The sequence below is a fragment of the Monopterus albus genome, unplaced genomic scaffold (genome assembly GCF_001952655.1).
Source record: "Monopterus albus unplaced genomic scaffold, M_albus_1.0 scaffold17.1, whole genome shotgun sequence".
In the NCBI taxonomy this organism is placed as follows: Eukaryota; Metazoa; Chordata; class Actinopteri; order Synbranchiformes; family Synbranchidae; genus Monopterus; species Monopterus albus.
In genome coordinates this window covers 546,093-570,269 of record NW_018127897.1, presented here as the reverse complement: position 1 = coordinate 570,269, position 24,177 = coordinate 546,093, and the positions used below count along the sequence as shown (strand labels likewise).

The 24,177-nt window shown below is 40.1% G+C and overlaps 2 protein-coding genes across 3 annotated transcripts in view; one reads left to right on the top strand and one right to left on the bottom strand.

Annotated features, from left to right (window-relative positions):
- Window positions 1-6,936: 6,936 nt before the first annotated feature.
- Window positions 6,937-12,619, bottom strand: LOC109955821 (secretory carrier-associated membrane protein 5-like). Of its 2 annotated transcripts, XM_020592345.1 has the most exons (8): window positions 12,472-12,619; window positions 12,014-12,068; window positions 11,793-11,912; window positions 10,880-10,914; window positions 10,380-10,536; window positions 9,363-9,464; window positions 8,579-8,696; window positions 6,937-8,243 (listed from the first exon to the last, which is right to left on the bottom strand). In XM_020592345.1, the coding sequence occupies exons 5-8, from the start codon at window positions 10,487-10,489 to the stop codon at window positions 8,064-8,066; spliced, it is 510 nt and encodes a 169-aa protein (XP_020448001.1). In that variant the 5' UTR covers window positions 10,490-10,536; window positions 10,880-10,914; window positions 11,793-11,912; window positions 12,014-12,068; window positions 12,472-12,619; the 3' UTR covers window positions 6,937-8,063. The 2 variants fall into 2 exon arrangements, with proteins under 2 accessions (XP_020448001.1, XP_020448002.1); XM_020592346.1 differs by having other exon boundaries at window positions 10,380-10,914.
- Window positions 12,620-18,345: 5,726 nt separating this feature from the next.
- The window catches only part of igdcc4 (immunoglobulin superfamily, DCC subclass, member 4), a 51,807-nt gene continuing 45,975 nt past the window's right edge, over window positions 18,346-24,177 (top strand). Inside the window, 1 exon segment of the mRNA XM_020592385.1 lies at window positions 18,346-18,894. Within this exon segment, the coding sequence (XP_020448041.1) occupies window positions 18,828-18,894 (67 nt within the window). The 5' untranslated portion in view covers window positions 18,346-18,827.

Here is a 24,177-nt window from a genome sequence, read left to right as displayed (position 1 = left end):
GCAGAGCTGATTAGCTCTTAAAGAATTCTCTGTGGCAGGATGTCATTGAATACACAAAATCTCTACCGGAAAGGAAGCCACGGGTGTAAAGCTGCTGATGCTGAAAATAGAAAAAGTACAAAGACGCACCTTTACCGGGATTCAATTGTCAGTCATGATCAAATGAGAGCAGGATGTTGTGAATGGCATTTAGCTTAAATGTTTACTGTTACCAGTGAAGCAGGATGACAAGTTGCCGTTAGAGTTGTACTGTCTGCACAGTGATGAAGGTCAGTGAGGTTGAGCCTTGGGCATCTGTAATGAACATGGGTACACTGTAGAGGTTTTTATTCCTGTGGTGACAAAACTTTGACCTATCATGATCTACTGAGAGTTACCATTACTGCCTTTAGCTATGCAGCGTAGCTAAGTTGATGCCCAGAGGAAATCTGTGAAAATGATAATACAAGGTAATTAATTAAATTAAATAATTCAGTCAGTCAAACAAACCTCCCACAAATCTTTGCTTACTTACCTTGAAAAATATTACTACTTCTTCCTGTCTTCTTCTTTCTTTTTCCCTCCCCCTTTGCACCAGATGGCTTAGCTGATCTGACATTTATTTCACTCATGCATTGACAATGATGACAAGGTGACAAAACTCAGCTTCAGTAATTTGTTCACCTCAGCTGCACCTTCCCCACCCCTGTCCCTTTTTAGCCACAATTAGTGTGTGTATTCGTTCCTGGAAGGTCATGTTGTGAGGGAGTATTTGTGCATAAATTATTATTTATATTTAATCAGACCTTTTGTCTGGGGTGCTTTTCCCTCCACAATCTGCATATAGCTGGTACAAGGGCTTAATTAAGCGTATACTGAATGCATACATCTTTATTTAATAGTTTTAGACTTTTTAGGTGGGCATGTATGGTTTATGATAATTTTCAAGATTTGTAAATATAACCTTAGAAACAAAGGTCCTTCAAGAGCAGAGTGCTCAACTTACAAATACCCCGCTAGTCTTGCAAAATCCCAAGTTCTCAGACCTGGTTAGACATATCAGTAAAAAGACTAACTGTTGACAGACACTCAGATCAATCCACCCTAATTTGACCAGGTGGCCTACAATCACACAAAGCTAAAAGACATGACTTTAGACCTCCATTCTTCAATTCAGCAGGTTTATTTGAGGATAATTGAATTTAGTGGAAAGAAAGAATGGGGACTAGTCTGTGAGCCGATATTGCCAAAAAGCCCAACCCCAGACTTTCTGCAGTCTAGTGTGTAGAGATTCTGTGGCACAATATCAAGGCCACAGGTAATTCATCTTCTGGCTCTAGCATTGCTTTGTGACCTAATTAAATGAATAAAGATGTTAAGAAATCTTCATTTCCTTAGGGATAAACACATTTCTGCATGGGAAAGGTAAGTGGAAAGGCTGGCTTTGTAAAGGAATAATAAAGGCAGATGAGAAACCACTGGAAGGGAGAAAGTCAATGGCTGAAGATATTTGAATAGTGAGGGGGAAACTGTTCAGATTTACATGCAGCTGCAGTTGCTGGCTCATTTGTTTTGATAATAGCTCATCCTGCGCTCACTTTATGCAGAGCTAACTCCATCATATATATCTCAGTTAACAAACATTTCTCTTCTTGTGATAACACTCCACGTCTAAAGCGATGGATGTTATGTGGTGAGACAAAAAAGCATCCTGTGTCAGACACAAGACACACTTGAGTGCACTGCCTGGCAGTTTAAATACTGCCTGCCTCATCACTGAAACATCTGGCTTGTCTTTGGGTGTCTGCACTCATCAATTATAAAGAGTATGCAAATGGACAAATCCTCCAACATCCCTGGGAGTCCACACGGTTACAACAACAGGGCTATCAATTCTCATTAAGGTTTTCCTTCCTTGAAAGGCAGAAATTGAAGTTGGGATATTCATGTTTATAGTCCCAGGCAATTGGAACAAATGAGGAGATCTTGTGGAGGGAAGATAGGCTTCCAGGCTTAATCGGTTCTCTGCAAAAACCCTCATGCCAACACCCACCCACCCCTCCAGTGGCTCCGCGGGGAGTGACGGCCCTATGCCATAGTGCTCAGGCTCTCACTCCTCTGACAGGCCCATAATTCATCAGACTCATTCTTCAACTTCCACTGTCACCATTTCCTGTGCTGTCAGGGGGACGACTCCCATCATCAGACTGGTGATTTCAGAGGTTTGTGGCAGCAGCACTCCCTCGCTGTAGCTGACTAACATGGCTCTGCTCCAGACAGCTGGGTGACCCCTCCTTAGTAGCTGGCTGGATGCTCTGATTCCTCTCATCATGGCCATTTAAAAGATGATCTAGGGTGTGAATTTTTGCTGCGTGATGCGAATAGTTTTTGGAAGTTGCTGATTTGTGTATTTGTATGAGTTTGTGTCAACACAAATATCAAAGACTAGCTCAGACTGGACAAAGCTGGATAATGTCAGAAAAAGTGGACGCAGATAAACTAGCATTGTCCAATAGTAACAAAACCAAATCCACACTATTCCTTGGACAGAAGCAGTGAGTTTCTGTATAGTCTTGCCATGAAGAAATAGTCCCACAGTGACAGCATGAGAAAGACCCTCTCTTGGGTCAATCCGCTCAAAGTGGCACGACTATACAAAAGCTGGTGCTGGACAGCTGGCAAATGTCCTCGCCAACATCTTCAACATCTCTCTGGCCCAAGCACTCATCCCCACATGTTTCAAGTCAATAACCATCATCCTGGTACCTAAGACGTCTCTGGTGTGCTGTCCAGACAGTAATGGGCTGTCTGACTACCGTCCCATACACTCAAACCTATCATCATGAAGTACTTTGAGAGACTGGTCATGCAGCACATTAAACCAGACTCCCCATAACACTTGACCCCTCCTCCAGTGAGCTTGCTGCTCCAACCACTCCACAGAGAATGTGGTAATATCTCCCCTAGACTTAAAAAGGGAATGTCCTGGCAGGTAGTGAATGACCAAATGGCAAATGAGCTAGTTATATTTCCTACCATGTGTGATTTAACAGGTTTATGAGAGAGTACTCCCAACAGTATCCTCTTCCTCTGTTATAGCTTACCCACAGGATCTCTGTGACCTCAGAGAACATGCTGGGTGTGAGAACCACAGCTCCATGTAACCATGCCTGGGCCATTTCTGGACATTTTAGTGCTCTAGACGAAACATTGTATTCGTGCCCCTGGGGGATTACACCTTTTGTTACAATATTTAATGACTATTATAATCATTTTATTAAACTGTACTATCTCAAATGTAACTTTAGTCAACTTCTGTTCTGTGTCATATTCTCATCATGTTCAGGATATGATAGAGAACATAAAAAGATTATTCATATCCCCTTATCAGTCCAACATTATCCAGATTACTGTTCATCTGTGTAGAAGTGTCTTTGATGCCTCCACATTGCAGACTGTCGCAATGACTATCATTTTTGTACTGAGGAGCAGATGTTATGAATATGATTCTTTCACTTAGCACTTCTGTCCTATTCTGACCAACTTTTAAGATTATTTATTTTGAATTCTATATAAAAGTAAAGTGAAGCAGAGGTGTGTTCACCTGCAAAATGTCAATGAAACAGATGCACAAGGTGACTGCTTAAATCATTCACTGCTGCTGCTGTTATACAACTGAAACTTAAACTAATCGCTATTTTTATGTATTTGGTGGCTCAGTGGGTCACTCACTCACAAGGCCTTCAGTGCTTTGAGTACAATGGGGCAATTTTGAAAGCTGTCAGTCCAGGAGAAAACATCCTGAGCTGACAGCGTAATCATAACCAAAATTCCTGGACCTTCCTGCCTCTGGACATCAATGACATCAATTTAATTTTGTGTTGTAGGTCAATGTTTATCTTTCTTTTGCTAAACGCATGGATTCACTGACTATATGACTCCAGCTGAGGACACACTTGCGCACATACAGTAGCCTATTATCTGTAACCCGATTCCACTGTGTGTCATAAAATGATGTTTATGGAACATAAGTGCCCTGGTTACTCATATGTGATTTTTACACAGCAGTGTGAGCAAATGAACCATGAGGTCACAAAAACTGCAGCCAACAGATCTTTTGATCTATGTCCCCTTCTTTAGTCTGTCTGCAGTCTCCTCTAACAGCAGTGTGAGCTGTTTTTTTTTTCTTTACTTTAATAAGGAAAAGTATGTATTAAATGTCAGTGATAGACATTTAAAAGTATAGTAGCCATTTGCAATTAATCTCACAGACTTTTTTGTCCTCTTACTGCTGCCCTAGGTCACCGATGCCTAAAAAAAGGCCCTGTGCATTTCTCCATCTGTATACTTTTGTCCAGAGAATAGTATGTGGCCTGGTTTTGTTCATGTTGCTGTGAAGTAAACCCATTTACAAAGTCACACTGTGGGGACTCCATGTCCTTATGGGGACAAAAAGCAAGTCCCAAAAATGTAAGTCAGTGTTGACTTAGGTTAGGGTAAGTGTATTGTAAATATGCAGGTTAGGGTTAGGCAAGTAGTGGTTATGGCTGGGTTAAGTCTTTAGGAAATGATTGCAAGTCAATTTAATGTTCCCTGAAATAATGGAAACATAATGTGTGTGTTTGTGTGTGTGCATTTGTGTGTGTTTAACAGCATGAAAGGGCACTCTATCTCAATTTCTCCTGAGAAATAAAACAAAAAGGCCCTGTACTCCATCAACTTTGGGTCATACCATGGCCTTTATGTGGACCTCACCTCCTCCTTCTTTTCCCCAGACCTCTCTGTTCTCTGCTGTCGGTATGACTTAGCATGAAGAAGCGTTGCATATCAGAAAACCCATCTTGGCAAGCCTTTTTGTTTGTTAGCTTGTCATATTCTGATCAAAACACCTGGTCTTAAAATCATTTGTAAGTCAAGTCAAGAATCTTTATTGTCATTATGCAAAGCACAATGAAATTTTTTGTAATATAACTGCAGTGAGATATAACAGTTGTAATATTGCTCCACACTGAAATACATTCACAGTCTGAAACAGACCTATATGTTGTCTTATGCAGATTATTTGAATCTGCTATAACTAATATTTGTATATGAGCTATAAATACAATAATACACGTTTATACAAATAGTAAAAGGTTGCTTGCTTGTAAAGACATAACCACAGAGGTTTAAGCCCCAGGGTTTTTCCTGTGTCTTTCAGCTCATTGTTTTGGTTCTGAAGCCTGCAACTTCACTATTTTGGTTCACTATCCAGACACATAACCAGTTAACTATGAATAAACTTCAATACCCACAGTAGTTAGTGGAGACCGGGAACAGAGCAAAAATGAAAGTAAATATTAGGCTTACATTCATCAGGTAGATGGAAACAATTCCAAATGAATGCTAATGTTGCTCTGTATCTGTTAGATGTACAGTATATGTGATAAATTATTTGCTGCCAAGTTTGCACGATCAAGCCACAAGTGATCCAAAGACAGTGCTACGTTTACAGCTTGTTTCTGCTGATATTAATATTTCCATGTTTATGTAAAAACTCATTTGTTGCTAATAAGATAAAACTGACTTGTTAAAGACAGTATGTTGTGAAAGAGAGTGCAGAAGAGTGAAGTTTTTTTTTGGCCCCAAGAGGCTCCCTTTTTTCCTTTACCACCATTACTAAGACAGGAAACTGCAGTATTCCCAGCACAGGTAGGACGTGTAAAGGACCTTGCACAAATCGCAAAAATCACAAACTAGACTGAGCTCCAGCCCTATATATTGTTTGTAACAATCTATGACATACTGTAAACCCATCCCAAGACACAGTTGGCATCTAGGTTAGCGATTTTTTAAAATTCTAACCAGAATTACATAATTACAGGCATGCAGTTGGATGTCTTCCTCCCATGTTTTATAAAGAGACAGAATATCACTGTAAAAGTAAAAGCATATATACAGATTTGTTATGAACCAATGACTATGTTCAGTAGCTGACAACCTGTTCTGTTCCCCTGAAGGTGAAAGTCATTGCTGTCACTTGTTGTCACAAGGGATTGTGTATGCCAATTACAGTGTTTGTTGGTGGCTCCTGGCGGGTCCTCTGGGCATTCATATCACTGTATAATTTCATCCCCTTCTCCACAGAGTAATTCTATCACTCTCATGACACAGGGAGAGGCAAGCAGTAGAGAAGAGTACATCCACAAATAAATCCATTTAAGGTATATCCTGAATCTAATCTATGGCGCTCACAGAATGTCAAGGGAGAATCTGTGAGTAAAAAAAACAATAATAATAATAATAAAATAAAAGACACTTTTTGTTCAGGCAAGTAGTATCGGTCACCCTAACTGTCTTAGATTTCCTGTGCTCTTGTACTGACTTTATAAATAAATCCTGGGGAATCAAAGCAAAGTTCACATAGTGCCCAGCCTGAGCGGGCCAGTGCTGCCACCTTAAGGAAAGTAGTACTTTCTCACTTTAACAGTGTTTAAATGTAGCTGCAGTTCCATTTGCTGTGTGTAATGTATTGGAAACAATTTAAAATAACATTTTAATGATGGAGTACGCTGTCTTGATTAAATGGGGCAAATATAACAAAACATTCAAACAAGAAACAAATAGGCTCGATGCAAAGCAACTTCCTCGAGTAAGTGCGTGATAATGACATAAGACACAATATGAAATCTGTGGATAACATAGCAGCTTGTCTTAAGATTTTTTTTTTCAAACTAGAATGTCAGCATACTCCAGTCCATCATTTCTGTCAAATATGAACAAGATAACTGTGAAATAACTAAATATAATGACTATAAAGCACCTTAGTAGATCTACTAACAACATAGTTTCATAGGACTGAGTGATGATATGTCATTTCCTTCTAACTGTATTGTTACTGTATGTAACTGTGTTAATGTGATATAGATTTCGGGCCTTAAAACAGGGTTCCCACACTGGCAAATCAATGAGAAGAAGTGTCCCTATAAATCTTTTATTCCAGGCTTTGGTTGAGTACAATGTTCCCTAAAGGTCCACATCCATGTCCCAAAACACAACACTTGATATTTGTTGCAGTGAGTGGGTGTTTAGTGATTACCTTGATCACCATGGTTGTCATTTGGTGACATGGGGAGGAAAACTGAGAAGGGGGTGTAAGAGAGAGCGATAGACAAAAAGAGAGAAGTGGGACCTAGAAAGGACTGCCATAAATGCTGACTATGATCTGTGAAGGATGAATGAAGGTAATCTGTGGGAGCCTTTTATTTTATTCTAAAACCATCAGTGCCTCCCTGTGGTTAAACAATCACACAGCAGGAGAAAGGTCTGCAATTGATGTAATTCATAAATGAAAATATGTGCTTTTTGATCAAATTTACATTGGATTCATTAAAAGTGATTTGATGTTTTCAGTGTAAGGTGAACATGTCAACAGGAAGCACATCACAAACACAGTTTCAAGAAAGATTAAATTTGCTGTCTCTATTTAAATCAAATTTAGAGCATGTAACATTATTATTTCTTACTGAGACAAATTGCAGCACCATTTTATTTCACAGTGCATTCACTGATAAACTGCAGTACCATGACGTTGTGTTGATGTCAGCAAAGCTAGTAAAAATTAAAATAAAGTTACAAAATTGAAATGGATATATGGCTTACCTTTGAGTTTTAAGTTAAAGAAAAACTAAAACAACAGTACACCCTAAGTAATTTATCATTCAGACCATATATTTCTAAATAATTGTGTTAATACTAAACTATTGAATCTTCATCATGGCCTCTAAAGTAATTCACATGCGAAAATACATGAAAAAGAAAAAAAGCATATAAATAATGTAAAAGACTATGCTCTTTAACACAGGAAGGTGAAAAACCAACATCCCACTGTGTCTTTGTCTGCATTTGGTCAAAGTAAAAAAAAAAAAAACTATGTAAAAATGCAAGCTCTGTTTTATCTGTAACTTTTTTAATTTTTTTTTTTTTTTTTTTTTTACATAAAAATCAACTATATTTTCGGGGATGTTGTGCTCTTTATAACCCTGCCATTCAAAGTCTGGCATAACTGTCATATCCTTTCTCTGACACCTGAGGTATTGAAGAGGCTACATCTGGTTTTCATTATATTGTGGGCTGGAGTATTGATCTTGCATGGCTGGGAAAGCTGCCCCCATGGCAGCCTGCTGGGCTGCTCCCTGGACATGAGGGTTCCTCCATGTCCCCGTGGTCCATTCCTCCTGAGCTTTGGACACACTGGCCCCACTGCCACGGTAGAAATTATGGATCTGCAGACAAGGTGGGATGGCAAGTTATGATCAGCACATTAGAAAGTAATTACTTTAGTTGATGTTATGACATAGAGTGTTAGGGTGATAGTACTGTATTTCCTAATCATTAAGTCTGTGCAATTAGATCAATTTGTACTGTCGTAGCTTCTAAGGATTGACCTGTAACATGTAGATGGCATAGCCGATGCAATCAAATGGTAGAAACTGAATTCAAAAAGTTTAGTAAAAGTACTTTTGAAAAAAATATATAGTACCTGTAGAATAAATCATCCCAAAACTCATCGCTCAGCAAAATCAGGCTATATTCACATTTGCAAAAGTCAAATTCTTACTTTTGTGAGAGCAGCAAAGGACAGTAAGGCCACAGCAGTGAACATGACAGAAGGGACCAGCATGATGAGTGCAACCAAAATATTATAGCTGAAGAAAGAGATGGTAGCCAGCCAACCACTGAGAAAGAAAGGAACAACCATTATCAAAAAACCATAGAACAATAGATAATTTTAGACTATGAACACAACATGAAGTGTTATCACCTGTTATTGGATTGTCTGGTATCCCTCACTACTGCTGAATATCTGAATGTTAAATAGCAATGATTCTGTGGACTTTAAGCACCACCATATAAAGTTTAAAAGTTTTATAGCTCATACATGTGAATATCCAATTGCACATGGTGACATTTATAAACTTTATGGAGGCTGTCATAATATTCATTTCTGATCATCAGCCTGAGTCAGATGACATTTTGAAGATCTCTTTAATGGCCTCTCAAAATCTAATAACAGCACTATCGTAAAAGTTATGAGAGCAATTTCTGATGGTCCATCACTGTCATGTTAATGAAAGCAGGTCTTTTAAAAAATACAGGCTAGCTTACTGGATTTATTGCTTGAGCTCAAAAGGTTTCATTCAAAAGTCGATTTTGTAGTTTTTTGTTTTTGCAGTCTTCTTAATCTCTTCAAATCTTCCAAAACAATTATTTTTTGATAAAACTAACAATAAAAGGTCCTTTGAATGAAAGACTAATATAAATGCAAACATGCTAAATCTTTTCCTAACATTATGAAATGAAATTATGACATGTTTTCTTTGCATTTTAATCTGACTGCTTACCATACTCCCCATCCAGGGATCCCTATGCTTTGGATGATGCTGATGCCAACTTGGGCCATGAACATAAAAAAGAACAGCATGAAGTTGAAGGAGCTGTCGCTCCTGAGAAACCAGAAATAACAAATCAAAAAGTGTCACTCTTTTAGCTATAATATCGAATTTTCACATCATAGTTGTCATTTATTTACTTTATCTACATTTGGTTTCAGGTCATTCAGCCCTACAGGGTAAGATAAAACAAGTTTGTGTTAAACACAATACACGCAGATAAAACAATGCATATATAGATAAAATGCAAATTAGATAAAAGAATAAATGTAAATCAAAAGCAACACATGACAGTACAAAGTAGAAACATGTATGAGTAGATACCTAGTACTTTAAGTATACAGTAGCTGTGGCAGACTGTGGATTCGCTCTGTTCTCAATATACTTGTACTCCTTTACTTCAGTCTTCCCAAGACTAACTTCTAACTAATTTACACCAGAGGTGGGCATACTTTCTTCCAGAAAATTTGAAGCATCAGTGTCTATACAGCTAAATAGTCCCAAAACCTTTTAGGACAGCTGTGGCAAACTGTGGCGTCTCACTGTTAATTGTCAAAGTCACTGTCATGCAGCCATATGGGGAAGTGCTGCTTACATACAGACTTCACCCTCTATCATTTATCTGTGGCTGCACAGCTTGTGTTTGGGAATCCACACACTGAACCTTTTTCAGGTTTATTCACAGCCAGTCACAATGAAACTACTCAACCACATGCCTCTCTAACAAGTGGCATCATTCTCCCACATCTGCCATCTGTAGTAGATGACAACACAGCCGTGAGCAGCTTTGTCATAGACCCAGGCATCATACATATCGCTGCCGGCAAGGAGTGGCCAGACTGTGCCAGCATCCTCCCCAGCCATTATCCAGAAATATTGTCTCTATTGCTCAGCATTACTTGGTAACATACTCTACATTATGTTGTATATGATACAGAGTTATTGTCGCTGTGGAAGAATTCATCATACCTGAAGGCCTTGTAGATGGGCCGGAACCAACAGGCATAAGAGCAGGGAGTAAACATGAGGAGCCAGATGATAGCCAACCCAAAGTTCGTCACTCCACCTCCACCAATCATCCAAGCAAAGCAGCCAATGAGATTCACTGCAAGTGTAGTACTATTCACTGTGGGACCACAACACAACTATTTCAAAAACTGCTGTATAAAATGCAACCAACTGGCCTGTGTGCACACACATGCACATGCAAAACAAGCTTGAAAAATGGACAGTGGACAGGAAGACAGTGACTGTTAATAGCTGCAGAAGTTCCCTTATTAGCCTTTTTGCATGTCTTTTGTTTTTAATTATCAGCATGATCTAAAGGTACAATACAGAAGATTACTCAGGTGCAAAAAGCAACGTGCATGCACATTGCAACGTGTGGTCAATGGCAAATCCCAATACAAGAAAGGCCAGTAAGACAAGGAAAGAGAATTAAAGCACATCGAAAAGCAAAGTGTGGATACCTGCTTATGTTTACCGATTACAAAACAGAAGACGCCTGCAGAGAGAAAAGGAGTTAACGCCAATAAAATATAGTACCCAGAGATATATGCATACTTCATTATGTGCCTATGTGATTATTCAAAAATGAAAAGATCTTTGGCTTTGTTGAGTGTACACAGACACAGTCAAAATCATGCTACAGTTTACTGCAGGTTTATTGGAGTGGAGAGGCACTTCTGGACTTGTTTCATTTGGCCAAGTCAGTTGCAACCTTCAATTTTTCATTCATTATTTTTATGCTATTTTTTACTGTTGCTTGGCTTATTATTCTACCTGCTAAATTAGCATTCAAACACCTATGTCATTGTGTAGCAGTGCTGGGATATTTCATGCTGCTCTCTCTGGCCACGGCTCCATTACATGCCTTCATGGATGGGCAGGGAGTTTTCAGCGCAGACCAAAATCCAAAACATCATTGTACTGTGTACTTATAATGTAATAAACTTTGATAAAAGTGCCTTTGGCAAAAATTGTTTAACATCATTTCAATATGAACTGCTCAGCTCAAACCAAGGCCATCTGGTCAGCACTATGACTCATTAGCAAATAAACGAGTCAGAATATCTCAGCCACAGTCAATAAAAAAACATTTTTGGACCAAAGAAATCTTTGTACACCATTGTCCTTCTGCTACGCAGTTCTTATCACATGCAAACCACAGAGGAGAAGACAATTTATGGGGCCTCTAGGAAAATTCTTATGATCTTAATGTCCTTTAAGAGTGTCTGATAATCTATTTTGGATTCAGGCAGTTTTTGCAGAAAAAGGTCATTTAAATGTCATAGTTGAAATTTAAGCTCCAAACTTTATTTAAGTAGGTTGATGTAAGGATATTGTAATATAATAAGTGGAATATCCCTGAAAGCCACTCACACATCCACAGGTGGTACATTTTCTTGCACATGCTGCGGTGCTGTTCAGGGATCTCATCAAAGTCCTGATAGAAACATGGCTTGAGTGGAATGAATCCAGGCAGTGGGGGGAAGTTTGGCTCTGCAAAAAATAAAAATAAATACATAATAATAATAGTAATTTTATATCAGGCATGTCAAACTGCCAGAATCATTTTTTTTTCTCTACATGAATGTACTGACCTGCCATGTGGATAACGCCTGCTGCTTAGATTTACTCCTTTTCAGTCTCTTGAGCCTGTCAAATAGGGACATAAATATAGGTCAGGACTTGCTATAGGAATCCTATTGGTGACGTCCTTCTATAACCTCATATGATAATTTGTAGTTTTGATATCCACATCCTGAAGGAAAAATAAATTCGCTCTGTCTTACACTGCCAACCCAACCATACAGTACTTTATGAGAATAAAATACAGTACAATACATAAAGACGTCGTGCAAAAAGATTTAATGTGTGAACAAAAATAAATAAATACATGTTCACACACCCCGGAGACCGTGGCTGCGATCACACATGCAAGTTGTATTTGATGGATGAAAAGAGTCAGCAACAGTCGCGACATGGGAAGACAGTTTGACAGCAGGTTGACCATCACAGCCAGGAATTACGGATTCCTGGGGAAACATAATCTGCTTACCTCCCCCGAAGAGCACTCGCACGTCTGTTTACAGTGCGGTGTTTACAGTCACCAGTGAGGGTTTCAAATGCGTCCTGAATCGAACGCTACAAATCGGACACTATCTACAAGCAAACTGTTACACAACTAAAATGTTTTCTTCTGGACAGTTTGATGAGAGTAACAAATCCTGACTAGCCTGGCTCTCGACCAATCGCCGTGCCTAAATCTGCTGCCATTTTGATTCAGACCAATAGGCGTATTACTCTAATCCTTGACGTTGTATTGTTGACCCAATCACCGATTAGCTCTCTGTCCATGGTGCTGAAACCGACCAACCCCTGTATCAGCGGACTTAACCTGGCATTGCATGAAACTGCATACAAAACAAGTTAACTTCATATAAAATCGGCTTTGGCTCCAAATTTTGTTGACTACTTAAAACTAATTGTATCTGTGCAAAGGCAGGGTTGGAAAAGACTGTGTTACTACACCCTCTCAACTATTATTTGAAAAAAGGAAATTATAACAGTATAGCGAAGCCTCATTTAGCTAATTTAGTAGGCTGTGTAGAAGATAAGAAAAGGGTGGTCTGCTAGAAATGATGGAATGACCATCTATCTAACTATCTATCTTATCTAACTCAAAAATGTATTGAAGGTTGTTGCCTTGAAATTCTGAGTTTTCTCTCTCTCTTTTTCTTTAGTTGTTACAATAGAGGCACAAGCATTCATTTCAATTCATCTCTGGTAAAACTCTGCTGGAACCAAACCATCTGATACATTGATGTAATGTACAGTAGCAGCAGTGTGAGAGGCATTCTTCTTTTCTACAGAATATTGAGCTCCCAAACAATACACCTGCATATAACATACTGGAAGGCTTTCTCCAAAATGGCATCATCATGTTGTCATCTTGTTAACAAAAAAGTATTTGCCATTGTTTCATTACATGAGTGTGTTTGGATGTTTCCCCATGGTGAATTTTCATTCATTTTTCATCCATTCATGCAAAATTAAGTTCAACACTGTGCAGTCAAGGAAAGAAAAACAATAAAAGTGCATAGTGAATTAAAGAGAATACTTGATAGAAGCTGGTAAAACTTTCCTTTTTCATTTCCCATATCTTACACTGTCACTCCTGACACCCTCATTTTTCTTCTCCTCTCTCCATTTACATTTATCAGAAAGAGTTTCAGTATAGACAAGCTTGTGACAGGATGTTTTAAGGCTGGCGTGCCATAAGCCTTTTCAAAAAACTCTACAGTAGAGTTGGCTATAAGTGGTCTCTCTTTCTTGTTTCCTTGTCTGTCTGTCTCACTCTCATTTTGCCTCTCTTGTCCTCCATGCGACAAGACCACCATTGACAGGACCATTGAGATGAGCTCCTTTCTTTAGCACCTCACAATCTTCAGCTGAGATTCTGATTCAGAACCTTTTTAAGCTAATTAGGATGAGGGCTGCTTCTTTTAGGGACTAATGGCCCTACTCTATATTAACACAGCCCACCTATTCCCTCCCACTCCAGTTCACCAACCACCACCAGTGCTTCACTCTGCATAGATTAGAATGGGAAAGTCAGATTTCCCCCGTGGGCTTTGCCAACACTGTATTGATGCAACACAATGAGTCTTTTCTGGGCACTCTTTGCTGCTTGTTTCATCATCATCCTGGATGGGGTGTAGACAGACAGCAGGATATGAAGTACTGAATAAGACAAGGACAGAATAAGAGGGGTAGAAAAAGAAAGAAGACAGAGAAGAAGAGAGGAAAGGAAGGGTGAGAGAATATCATAGCATCAACATTAAGTGAACATCAAAAACAAAGACATACAGTGTCTTATTTCTTAGTTCTGTTTGGATTAGTCAGAATTCCCTCTATGATTCAAATAATCCATAAATGAATACAGATTTTCCAAAGGAGCCAGCTGAGGTGGCTCGGGCATCTATTTCGGATGCCTCCTGGGCGCCTTCCTAGGGAGGTGTTCCGGGCATGTCCCACCGGGAGGAGGCCCCGGGGAAGACCCAGGACACGCTGGAGGGACTATGTCTCTCGGCTGGCCTGGGAACGCCTCAGCATTTCCCTGAAGGAGCTGGAGGAAGTGTCTGGAGAGAGGGAAGTCTGGGCATCTTTGCTTAGACTGCTGCCCCGCGACCTGGTTCCGGATAAGCGGAAGAAAATGGATGGATGGATACAGATTTATAATTTATATCATAAATCTGTATTCATTCATTATTCATTTACTCATTAGCATTAATTTATCATTTACAGCATCTGATTTGTGTTATTATTTTTAAACAATGTTTTGACTTGGTGCTCACACCTTTTAAAACTTTTTTTGACATTTGTCAGAAAAATATGGAGTAACTACACCACACACACACACACACACAAACACACACACACACACACACACATACACACACAGAGTAGCATGGCCACACAGAAAACACAGGCACATGCTAGCCTAGTTGTTTTATTGAATACATAAATACATTTATTTATCTTCATGACTGGGTGAGTAAATGCAGTTTAAATGAAGTAAAAACAAGTCCGTCTGTTGTTCAACACTCAATATCCCTGCTTGATGTTCTCAATTGCAGCCCAGCGCCAGTGCACCCTGGAGTCATTGTCCTCCAAAAGAAAAACCATTTGTCCAGTCACCTCTTAAGCTCATGTGCCATCCTTGTCTTAGTTTCTATGGCGACACTCTTCTCCAGGCCAAGTATGTGGAGGGCACCCCTCCAGCGGGGAGGAGCTGGAATAACAGTGTGGCGAGGCAATCATACACCAACCTCATTTGCATATCCAAACATGGACCACGGGTCATAGCATACAGTGTTTGTTCAATAAAAAATACACAGTAGTTCAATAAATACAGCTGAAAATGTGGCAGACTTATGAATATTATTTTTAGCATCAAAAAGTTTGATTCCCAGCTTGTGTGAAAACGGGGGCGTTAAAGAGAACACATGAACTAAAGTTACAGTATGGACTGTAGAAATTTCTTTCTACACTGGGTTCACTCAGTGTTCTGATCAGCGTTGCTCCCCTTGTACTGTTGACATGAATGATGCATGCCTGAGTCTGGGCCTGATGTGGTCACTTCTTATCACCTCCAGCTGAGGGCACTGTTCTATGTGTAGATCAGTCAGTCTGTGATATTTCTTACCTATTCAGGGAGATGCTGTGCTGTCAGATGGAGATGGGTGTCTGACCTTGAGGAAGATGAAAGACAGCTCCACAGAGGCTATTGTATTCAGCATTCAAAAACTCCCCCCTGAGCTTAGACACTATATAAAAATGAAAAGCAAAACTAGATAATTAGAACGACAAACTCAAAAGGCATCACAGTATTTTAATAGAAGCATATTGTGTTATCAGCTGATTCAAAAATATTCTTGAAACAACTTTAATCTCAGCCCATGGACCTATTTTTCTACAACCATAAATACAGCACTGACTATGGTATTTTCTGTAGCACTGCAGAGTTGCTCAGCTGCTCGCTAACCAATTACAATATTGTCTGTAGTAGAAAAATTGAATATGTTGAAAAGAAAAACAGCAACACCAACCTTGTCCTAAGTGCCAAATGAAACTGCTGAAACCTCTTTTAGTTAGACTCAAGCCAGACAAGTTTAGTCTCCTAATTAGTCTCAGGGGGCTAAGTATCAAATGTTCAAATCATTTTCTCAGCAACTGGCTTGCTCTATCTTCAGCGAATATGGCTGTCTTTCTTGGACTGTGAAAAGAAAGCTGCTGTTCTGGGCTCTAATTCCTGGAGCACATTGTTTTATTGTGAACAAAACTGCTTTAAATATGGAAATGAGAGACTAATTTTCAATCACAGAAGCACCAGTCTGAATTAACATGTTCAGCCTTGTCTGCCAGAGGTAATGAACTGCAGACGGGGTTTCAACTGCCGCTGCTTTTAGTTGGATTCTGGTTAAAGGGAATCAGGTTATTACCTTTTACTAGTGTTTGTTGGCTTGCTTGTTTGTTTGTTGATTTAGACTTGCAACTAAGACCACATTCTAGCTGAAACTCTGCTGATTCAGTTTAGGAGCAATGAGTTTAACCTATCTTCAGCAGTTGTTGTGCTAGATCCTGAATAAAATCACCATTAGTAAAATGTTGGTTTTCCTTGAGTACTTTTCAAACTAACAATGATATCTGTGTGATTCCAAATGCTAGGGGCAGGTTTTTATGGTCAAGGAATCATATTACAAGAATCAAACTATCATGAGAACATTGCTTTTAGGTGGAATAGCATTATGGGAAAGCTAAGCTGCCTTGTCAGAGTTTTGCGCCTTCTGAGTGCTGTTCATAATTAAAAACATAGCTCGGAGCAGATCATCCACACCACTGCATCCACTTCTGACATAGCGGATTAAACAATAAGAGTTGTTTAATTTCTCTCTGTCTGAGCGAGGGCATTGTAATATAAACTTATATTTTTTGGTTATATAATCATGTACTGCGTTGCAGACATGTACTGCTTTTATGTGTTAACATTTGTTAACACACACTATATGATGTATAGAGGCAGACAGCCAAAGCAGCAAATAGTGATGTGTCGACATTTTATGACAAAACTATACTACTGTAAAGCTTTTGTAGGGTGATTTGTGAGCGGCTGGTAGTTTGTGTTCTTTCTTTTATGGCAGCTAGGGAGGAAACATTAGAACCAGGGAAATTACAGCTTGACCACAATCACAGAGGACACAGTAATGCTATTAGTTTTCCAATGCAATAACATAATCCGATGGCCCAGACATTTGCTTTAATTAGACACCTGGGAAATGTATCCATCCCATTTGATTTCATCGGCTCAAATCAGTTTTATATTGGCATTAAATAGATATGCCGAGACGGGAAATCTTGCTGGACATGGTTATTACCACTGGGAACTCATTCATTACTGCCTTTTAGGACTGCCTGTCTTTCTTCTTCATGTTGTAGGCAGTGTATAAAGTATTCTACTCTTGAATACCGTAGATCCATTTTGAAAAAAAACAAAACAAAGGATGCTGTTTAAAAAGTGTAAATGTTTCAGTATAATTCAAATGGTGCAAGATGGCTACATAAAAATTGGCAATAGGCTTTCTTTTATCCCCACAAGCAGTACTACTGGATATCGCACCATCAAGGGATGGTACCATGGAATTTCAAAGAACATCTGATTACAGTGAAGCAGTTCTGATGTATATTAACTGCTGTATCTGTTTGTGTTTTTCTTTTCTGCTTTTTCTTTGAGTGATGGTGAATATGGGGATGCTTTTGGTATCAGTGATGCTGAGAGTGCTGCAGAAGGCGAGTCTTTGTCTGCTCTGGAAAGGCTGGGCTCCAGCTGGCTCCTGCTATGTGTTTGCATGCAAAAGTCAGTGGGTCCCTCAGCACTCAGTGCAGGAGACGAGCTGGTTGATTGATTTGGATACACACCACCAACGCCCTCATCTCCTCCTCCTCCTCTTGCCTGTTCTTGCCGGGGAACACGTGTGCCTCTCTTCCCATTTTTTAGACCTTATCACTCACAAGCATTTACACAGCCATGCGCATATGTCCGTGCACGTGCATAAACATAGGGGCATCCCACACACAGACACTGAGGAAAAAGGCTACACTGCTTAAATTACACAGATGAATGACTGTATGAATGAGTGACTTTGTATTGTTAAAAGATAAGGTTTTCAGTGAGACACGTGTATCAAGATGTGCGAGTGTTATAAACAGCGGTGTCTGCAACACTGGGTTCATTCAAGGCAACACATTAGCAGTCATTACAGATAACCGCTCAGCCAGACCATTCTGCACACTTGGTTTTGCTCTAGCAGAAAGTGAGAAGCATTACCCTAACGAATTCATCATCGCAGACATACAAAGAAGGCGCCTGTGGTAAAATATATTTTAAGAAATTTGGAATTGCAAGTGTTTCTGCTGCGCATCCGATTAGAATGGATGTTCGGTGTCAGTGGAAAGCACTGAGCTGATCAAAAAGGAAGAAGAGGTGTGTTGAAATCACAGAGAGCTTTTCGGGACTCCAGAGACGACCAGCCAGCCAGTGTCTGGTGATTGTGCGCGTATGTGCGCGCTTGTGTGCGTCCATGCGAGCGTGTGTGTGGACCAGCAGCCAACACACACACTAGGCATTCGTTCGCAACATGGCGTTGAAGCGCCGAGAGACGACGGCTCGACTAATAAAACCTTATTGTTAGGATAGTCAGGGGACTGTTAACCAAAGTGACCTAAACATTTATAGACTCCTTTACGCACCGGCGGAGAGAAAAGCGGATTCTAATATATGCATGTCGCTATAACGGAATAGCTGCTTGTATAGACTCACGCTGCTACCCCACTGGTGGAAATCAAAGGCTGTACATGGCGGTGGAGAATGCAATTGGGCTGTTCTGTCTTCTTTCGCTGTTTTGTGGCCCATCCAAGCAAGGTAAAGCGCCCACTTTAATTATCTGCTTGTCCCTCAGTGGAGTGTATGTTTGAGCCAGCGTCCTAGGCGCAGTCTTAAGCGCAGTTACTCACAATATAAGTGGGCTATGATAGAAATAAGAGAGCGCTACAGGGTAAATTTGCACCTTGCATGTTTCGTGCATTATCCCCTCCGTATTCTGTGTTTACCTCATGTGGTCTCTTCTCTTGGTGATTACGAGGTAGGGAGGTGTTGTTACTTTATGTGTGTGTCTCAGGACGCGCTGGGAGGCTTTGGCTTTACAAAGTTCCAGCACGTTGTCTGAGAAGCAGCCCTGAATGTTGGCACAGGGCAGCCAGGGGGCTTGGAACCGACCCGAGAAGTTTGAGATCAAACACAGAACGGGGTTCATTATATGGACGTGGGCTCGGCCGTAGTGACTAATAACAGGGAGAAACCCCGAAAGAAGCCCATCCTTAGATGTACTGACCGCAATTTTAAAAATCCTTGTTGTTTTAGAGCGACTGTGCGCGTGGTGCATCTGGTTTTAGCCACTGGCTCATAAAGTTGAGTGAAAATATGTAAAAAAAATTACTATTGTCGTCAAAGAACATATTTATAAATGCATGAGCTTGCATAAAAAAAAACATGAAACTTGCAGAATGTGTGACTGTGTCTGGAATCGGATGGTGAATGATGCAGAGTTATAACTTTAGCTCCCAGATAGTGCAGTGGCTTCCGAAAGTGGCTGGCTGGAGAGGAAAGTCTGCCCACACAGGTCACGATGAGTGGGTCAAGGACGGCTTAGGGTTCACACAGCAAAGACCTGTGCAGAATATCAGTAGAGGTTATATAGTTTAACGCTTTTCTGAGTCAGGAAAACAACATATTAATAATAGTGAACCCAGTAAGGAGACAGACATCCAAGAACCTGTATGAAATCACTGAACAAGCCACAGGTGAGGGGGTGACAGACATAATAGTGATATGAGGCAAAGTAGTCTGCATCAATTACCTGTAGTATATTAGTATATTACCTAGATTACCGACATGATCTTCATGAAGTGATGAAGTGAATTCGTTCTGTAAGGTGTTTGTGTGTGTGTGTGTGTGTGTGTGGGGGGGTGTTATTCATTACTATTGTATTGTGTTATTTTGACATTTTAAAAACAAAATGGCAAATATGAATTCAGACATATAATCTGCTAAAGGAAATAATTGCAGTCCTCGTTTCAACATCTACCCCCATTAATGTGGAGAAGGCTGTCACATCCTCTCTGTAATATATGTTTAAACATAATGCATTGGGGAAAAAAGTCTGCTGCAGAACTTAACTTTGACTTTACTTAATTAATCTTGATCATTCTGATGTGACGTTGGCCTTTAACTTCCTGATGTTCATGATTAGTTATGCAGTATTTTATTGCTGGTGTCTTGTAAGGGATGATAGGTTGATTAGGCCTTGGCACTGCTACACCAGCTATTATTTCCCACTAAATCTCACATGGAGGCTCTGTCCTGTTTAAGAAAACAGGAGGGAATGTCTATGCTTAGCCTGACTTTAAGCAATCCATTTGTAAATACTTTACATGCTGAAAAGTAAAGTATGATAGAATGACTATCAGAAATTGTGATGCAGATTTATTGTGTACATACAAAGGCTTTAACAGGGAGACAACTATAAGTATGCCTTCTTGTCTTCCATCTGATATACATTAGTGGTAGAAGGTCAAAAGATATAATTTATATAGAGATAGATTGCCAAGAGCTGCAGACTATACAGCAGAGACAGAATAAGGAATGACTTCCCTTGAGAACCTCCTGACAGGAGAGTGAATGCCACATTGGAGACAATCGCATACAGTACATACTGTGAGATTTAATCTTTTGCAGGTAAATGGCAGCTGCCTGTTTCTTGTCATGGAGGAAACTGATGTATTTTCACTATGAGATTTATTGTTGAAAGTTAGTACCAAACAGTTTGGACATTATCTGAAAAACTTGAATTTATATATCACATTTATATAAAAAAATAAAGGAACACTATACAAATTATAGACTAAAATATTTAAGAGCCATCATAAAAGAGTGTTTACTTCAGCAAAACAAAGTGATGTTTGTATTCATGAGTTCTCCTTACAGCAGCATCACACTTTATGATCAAACGAACAGATTTATCATATATTATTACCTGTGGTAGATCAAACCCAAGTGGCTGAAAAATAGGAAGAGGCAGACTCAAAAAACATCGTCAGGTTTCCAAATAGATGATTTATTTTAAAATGATGCGCCACTAAGATACACATGCTCCAAAAATATCCATAAACAACCAAATAGTTAACTTTACATAACTGAAGATAACAACTCAAAACAACAACTTAAATTACAAGCACATCAACCCTCCCTCAGACTACACCATTTCCCAGAGCCTACAGGTAGAGCCACAACTCCATCCTCACACAAGTCAATTACCCTGGACTTATCTTTATCACTTAACATTCAGAGTCACCAACCTTTAGGGCATATATACAATTCTCAGTCCCTACAATTTACACATTACTAATCAATTCATGACGCCACTTAACATTGATAATCCCCACCTTCTAACTTGGTTCACCCTCATGACATCACTGATGACATCAGAGAGTGTATAAAATGAGGAAGTTGTTGGGTGCCTCCTCTTTTTGTCTGTCCTCTGCATGGTGAGAATAACCAAACATTTAAGACGTATGGATAAAAAATGCTCAATCAATTCATCCACCCTCGACATTGGATAAGGATCAAAAGCAAACACAGCATTCAATTTTGAAAAATTAACACAAAATCTCAGCTTTGGGTCATCTTTCTTAGGAACCAACGCCACAGGACTACACCATTCACTCCTAGAAGGTTCAATAATACCATTAGCCAGCATTTCATCCACCTCCTGTTTCAGTTCAGGGACAAGTCTGGCAGGAATTCAACAGGTGGTGTCCCTAATGGGCTTGTGTTAGAGAATGCAATTGAATCTCATGTTTAGTAAAGTTTGTGCACTATGGCTTTGAGCTGAAGAGTTCTCCAGGTATGTGATCGTGTAGCTCTTGCTGCTGATCTGCCGTAAGATGACTTAGATCTGGAAACACACAAATCTCAGTTGTAGAGGGAAAGTACTGCTTCTGCATCTCTTCCTCACCCACCACTGTACATGCCAGTAAAGTAATAGCCTATTCTGCCTTGCTAATCCACTCCTTCACTAGGTTCACATGAAAGACTTGACATGTTTTCTGGCGATCAGATAGAAAAAGGTCATATGTTACCGGACCGGATGTTTTCAAGAGGACTTTCTGGCCATCCCAAAACACTCTCCTTCTTGAAGCCTTGTCATAAAACTGCTTCTGTCACTGTTGCGCTTGGGCTCTCAAAACTTCTTTTATTTTCAAAACGTATGAAAGGTCACTACACTGCTGTTGTGGCATCGGGCCCTCCCAGGCTTCCTTTATAACATCCAGTGGACCCCCCACTGAATGTCCATACAACAGCTGAAAAGGTGAGAAACCACTTGATGCTTGTGGAACTTCCCTGTATGCAAATAACAAATATGGAAGCCACTGGTCCCAATCTGACCCTGAATCTGAGACAAATGTCCTCAACATAGACTTGAGGGTTTTGTTAAATCATTCAATAAGGCCTTCAGGTTGTGGATGATAGGGGCTAGTCTTCACTCCTTGAATTCTCAACATACCGTACACAGCCTTCAGAAGCTTTGAAATAAAGTTAGTGCCTTGAGCTCTAGTGATCTCTTGAGGAATGCCCACTCTGGAAAACAACTGAATAAGGAAGTTGACAATCTGAGGAGCCTTAATCTTCTATAGGGGGAATGCTTCAGGATAACTTGATGCATAATCACAAACTACAAGAATATACTTGTAGCCATCACTAAGTCAGTTTCAGCTTTTTCCCATTTAGGGGTCGCCACAGCGAATCATCACACTGACAACTTGCAAGTTGACATTTGGCACGTGTTTTACACCAGATGCCCTTCCTGACACAACCCTGACTCGAACCTGGGCTGCAGCGGCGAGAGCGGCGCCTTAACCACTAGCCTACCACGGACATACTTGTAGCCATCACTACTCCTTTCTAATGGGCCCACGATGTCCATAGCAATGTGGGAAACGAGTGTATCAATTATGGGCATACTAATATGGGAGCCCTATCTCCTTTCCTACATGGGGCAGTTAACTGACATTCTGGACAGGACTGACAGAACTTCACTGTGTCTACATACTATTGGGGCCAATAAAAACGAGGGACTATGCTGACCAAAGTTTTTGACTGCCCTAAATGTCCTGCCCAAGGAATGGAGTGGCTCAGCTCAAGGATTATAGACCTGAGGCACTGGGGAATGACTAGCTGATCACCAATCCGACTGTGGCGATACAACCTGTCTCCCTTCACTACAAACACAGCCCTTTTCTTCTCTGTCACTTGGGTTGTCTCTGGTATGCGATTAACAAACAATGCTGCCAGAGTTGAATCTTCTTTTTGTAATTCAGCAATGTTGCTAGGAATGGCATCACAGTCTGTGGTCTGCAGGCTTTAATACCTGCTCAGTTACTTTTGTCCCCCAGATACTATCTTGCCTTCTCTGTCTCCTGGTTTTATGGTTTTTATACTGCCTGGTATAATCCAGACTAGGCAAATCCTCATTGACAAATGGTAACGGCTCCCACCGTGTCATTGGACTCGCATGTTGCTGCTTGCTCTTAGACCTAGTGACACCTAAAAAACTCTCACTGGTACTGCTAGCCCTAGCCTAGAGTTGATAAAATTGCCCTTCAACCTGGATAGTTACCTCAGCAATGGGATATTCTACTTTAGCCCTATGGATACAGCACACATCAACTGTCCCTCCACAAAAAATAATATTCCTAGGGAAGGTGTCTTGTCTAATCAAAGTACGATTACTATCAGGGTCAAGAAAGGCTATACAGGGTCTGTCCTCAATAAACACACCTATTGTACGCTCCTCCTGTTGTCTCTCTATAACTTCATCCCCTTCCAATTTACTGCCAGGTACCTGAGAAGCAAAACACATATAATTCTTGCTAACCTGAGCCTTAGGACATGTTGCTCTCAAATGACCAGTTTGACCACATAAATGGCATAAACAGGACTTTGCTTCTTGACTCAGATTTAGCTGATTTTAAAGGTACAAACCTCTGTCTCGTGTTCCCTCCTCTAAATTCACTCCCATAATTTGGCTTAACTCCCTTCATTCTTGGCTAACATGTACCCTTTTGATGGACAGTGGCCTTGACCACC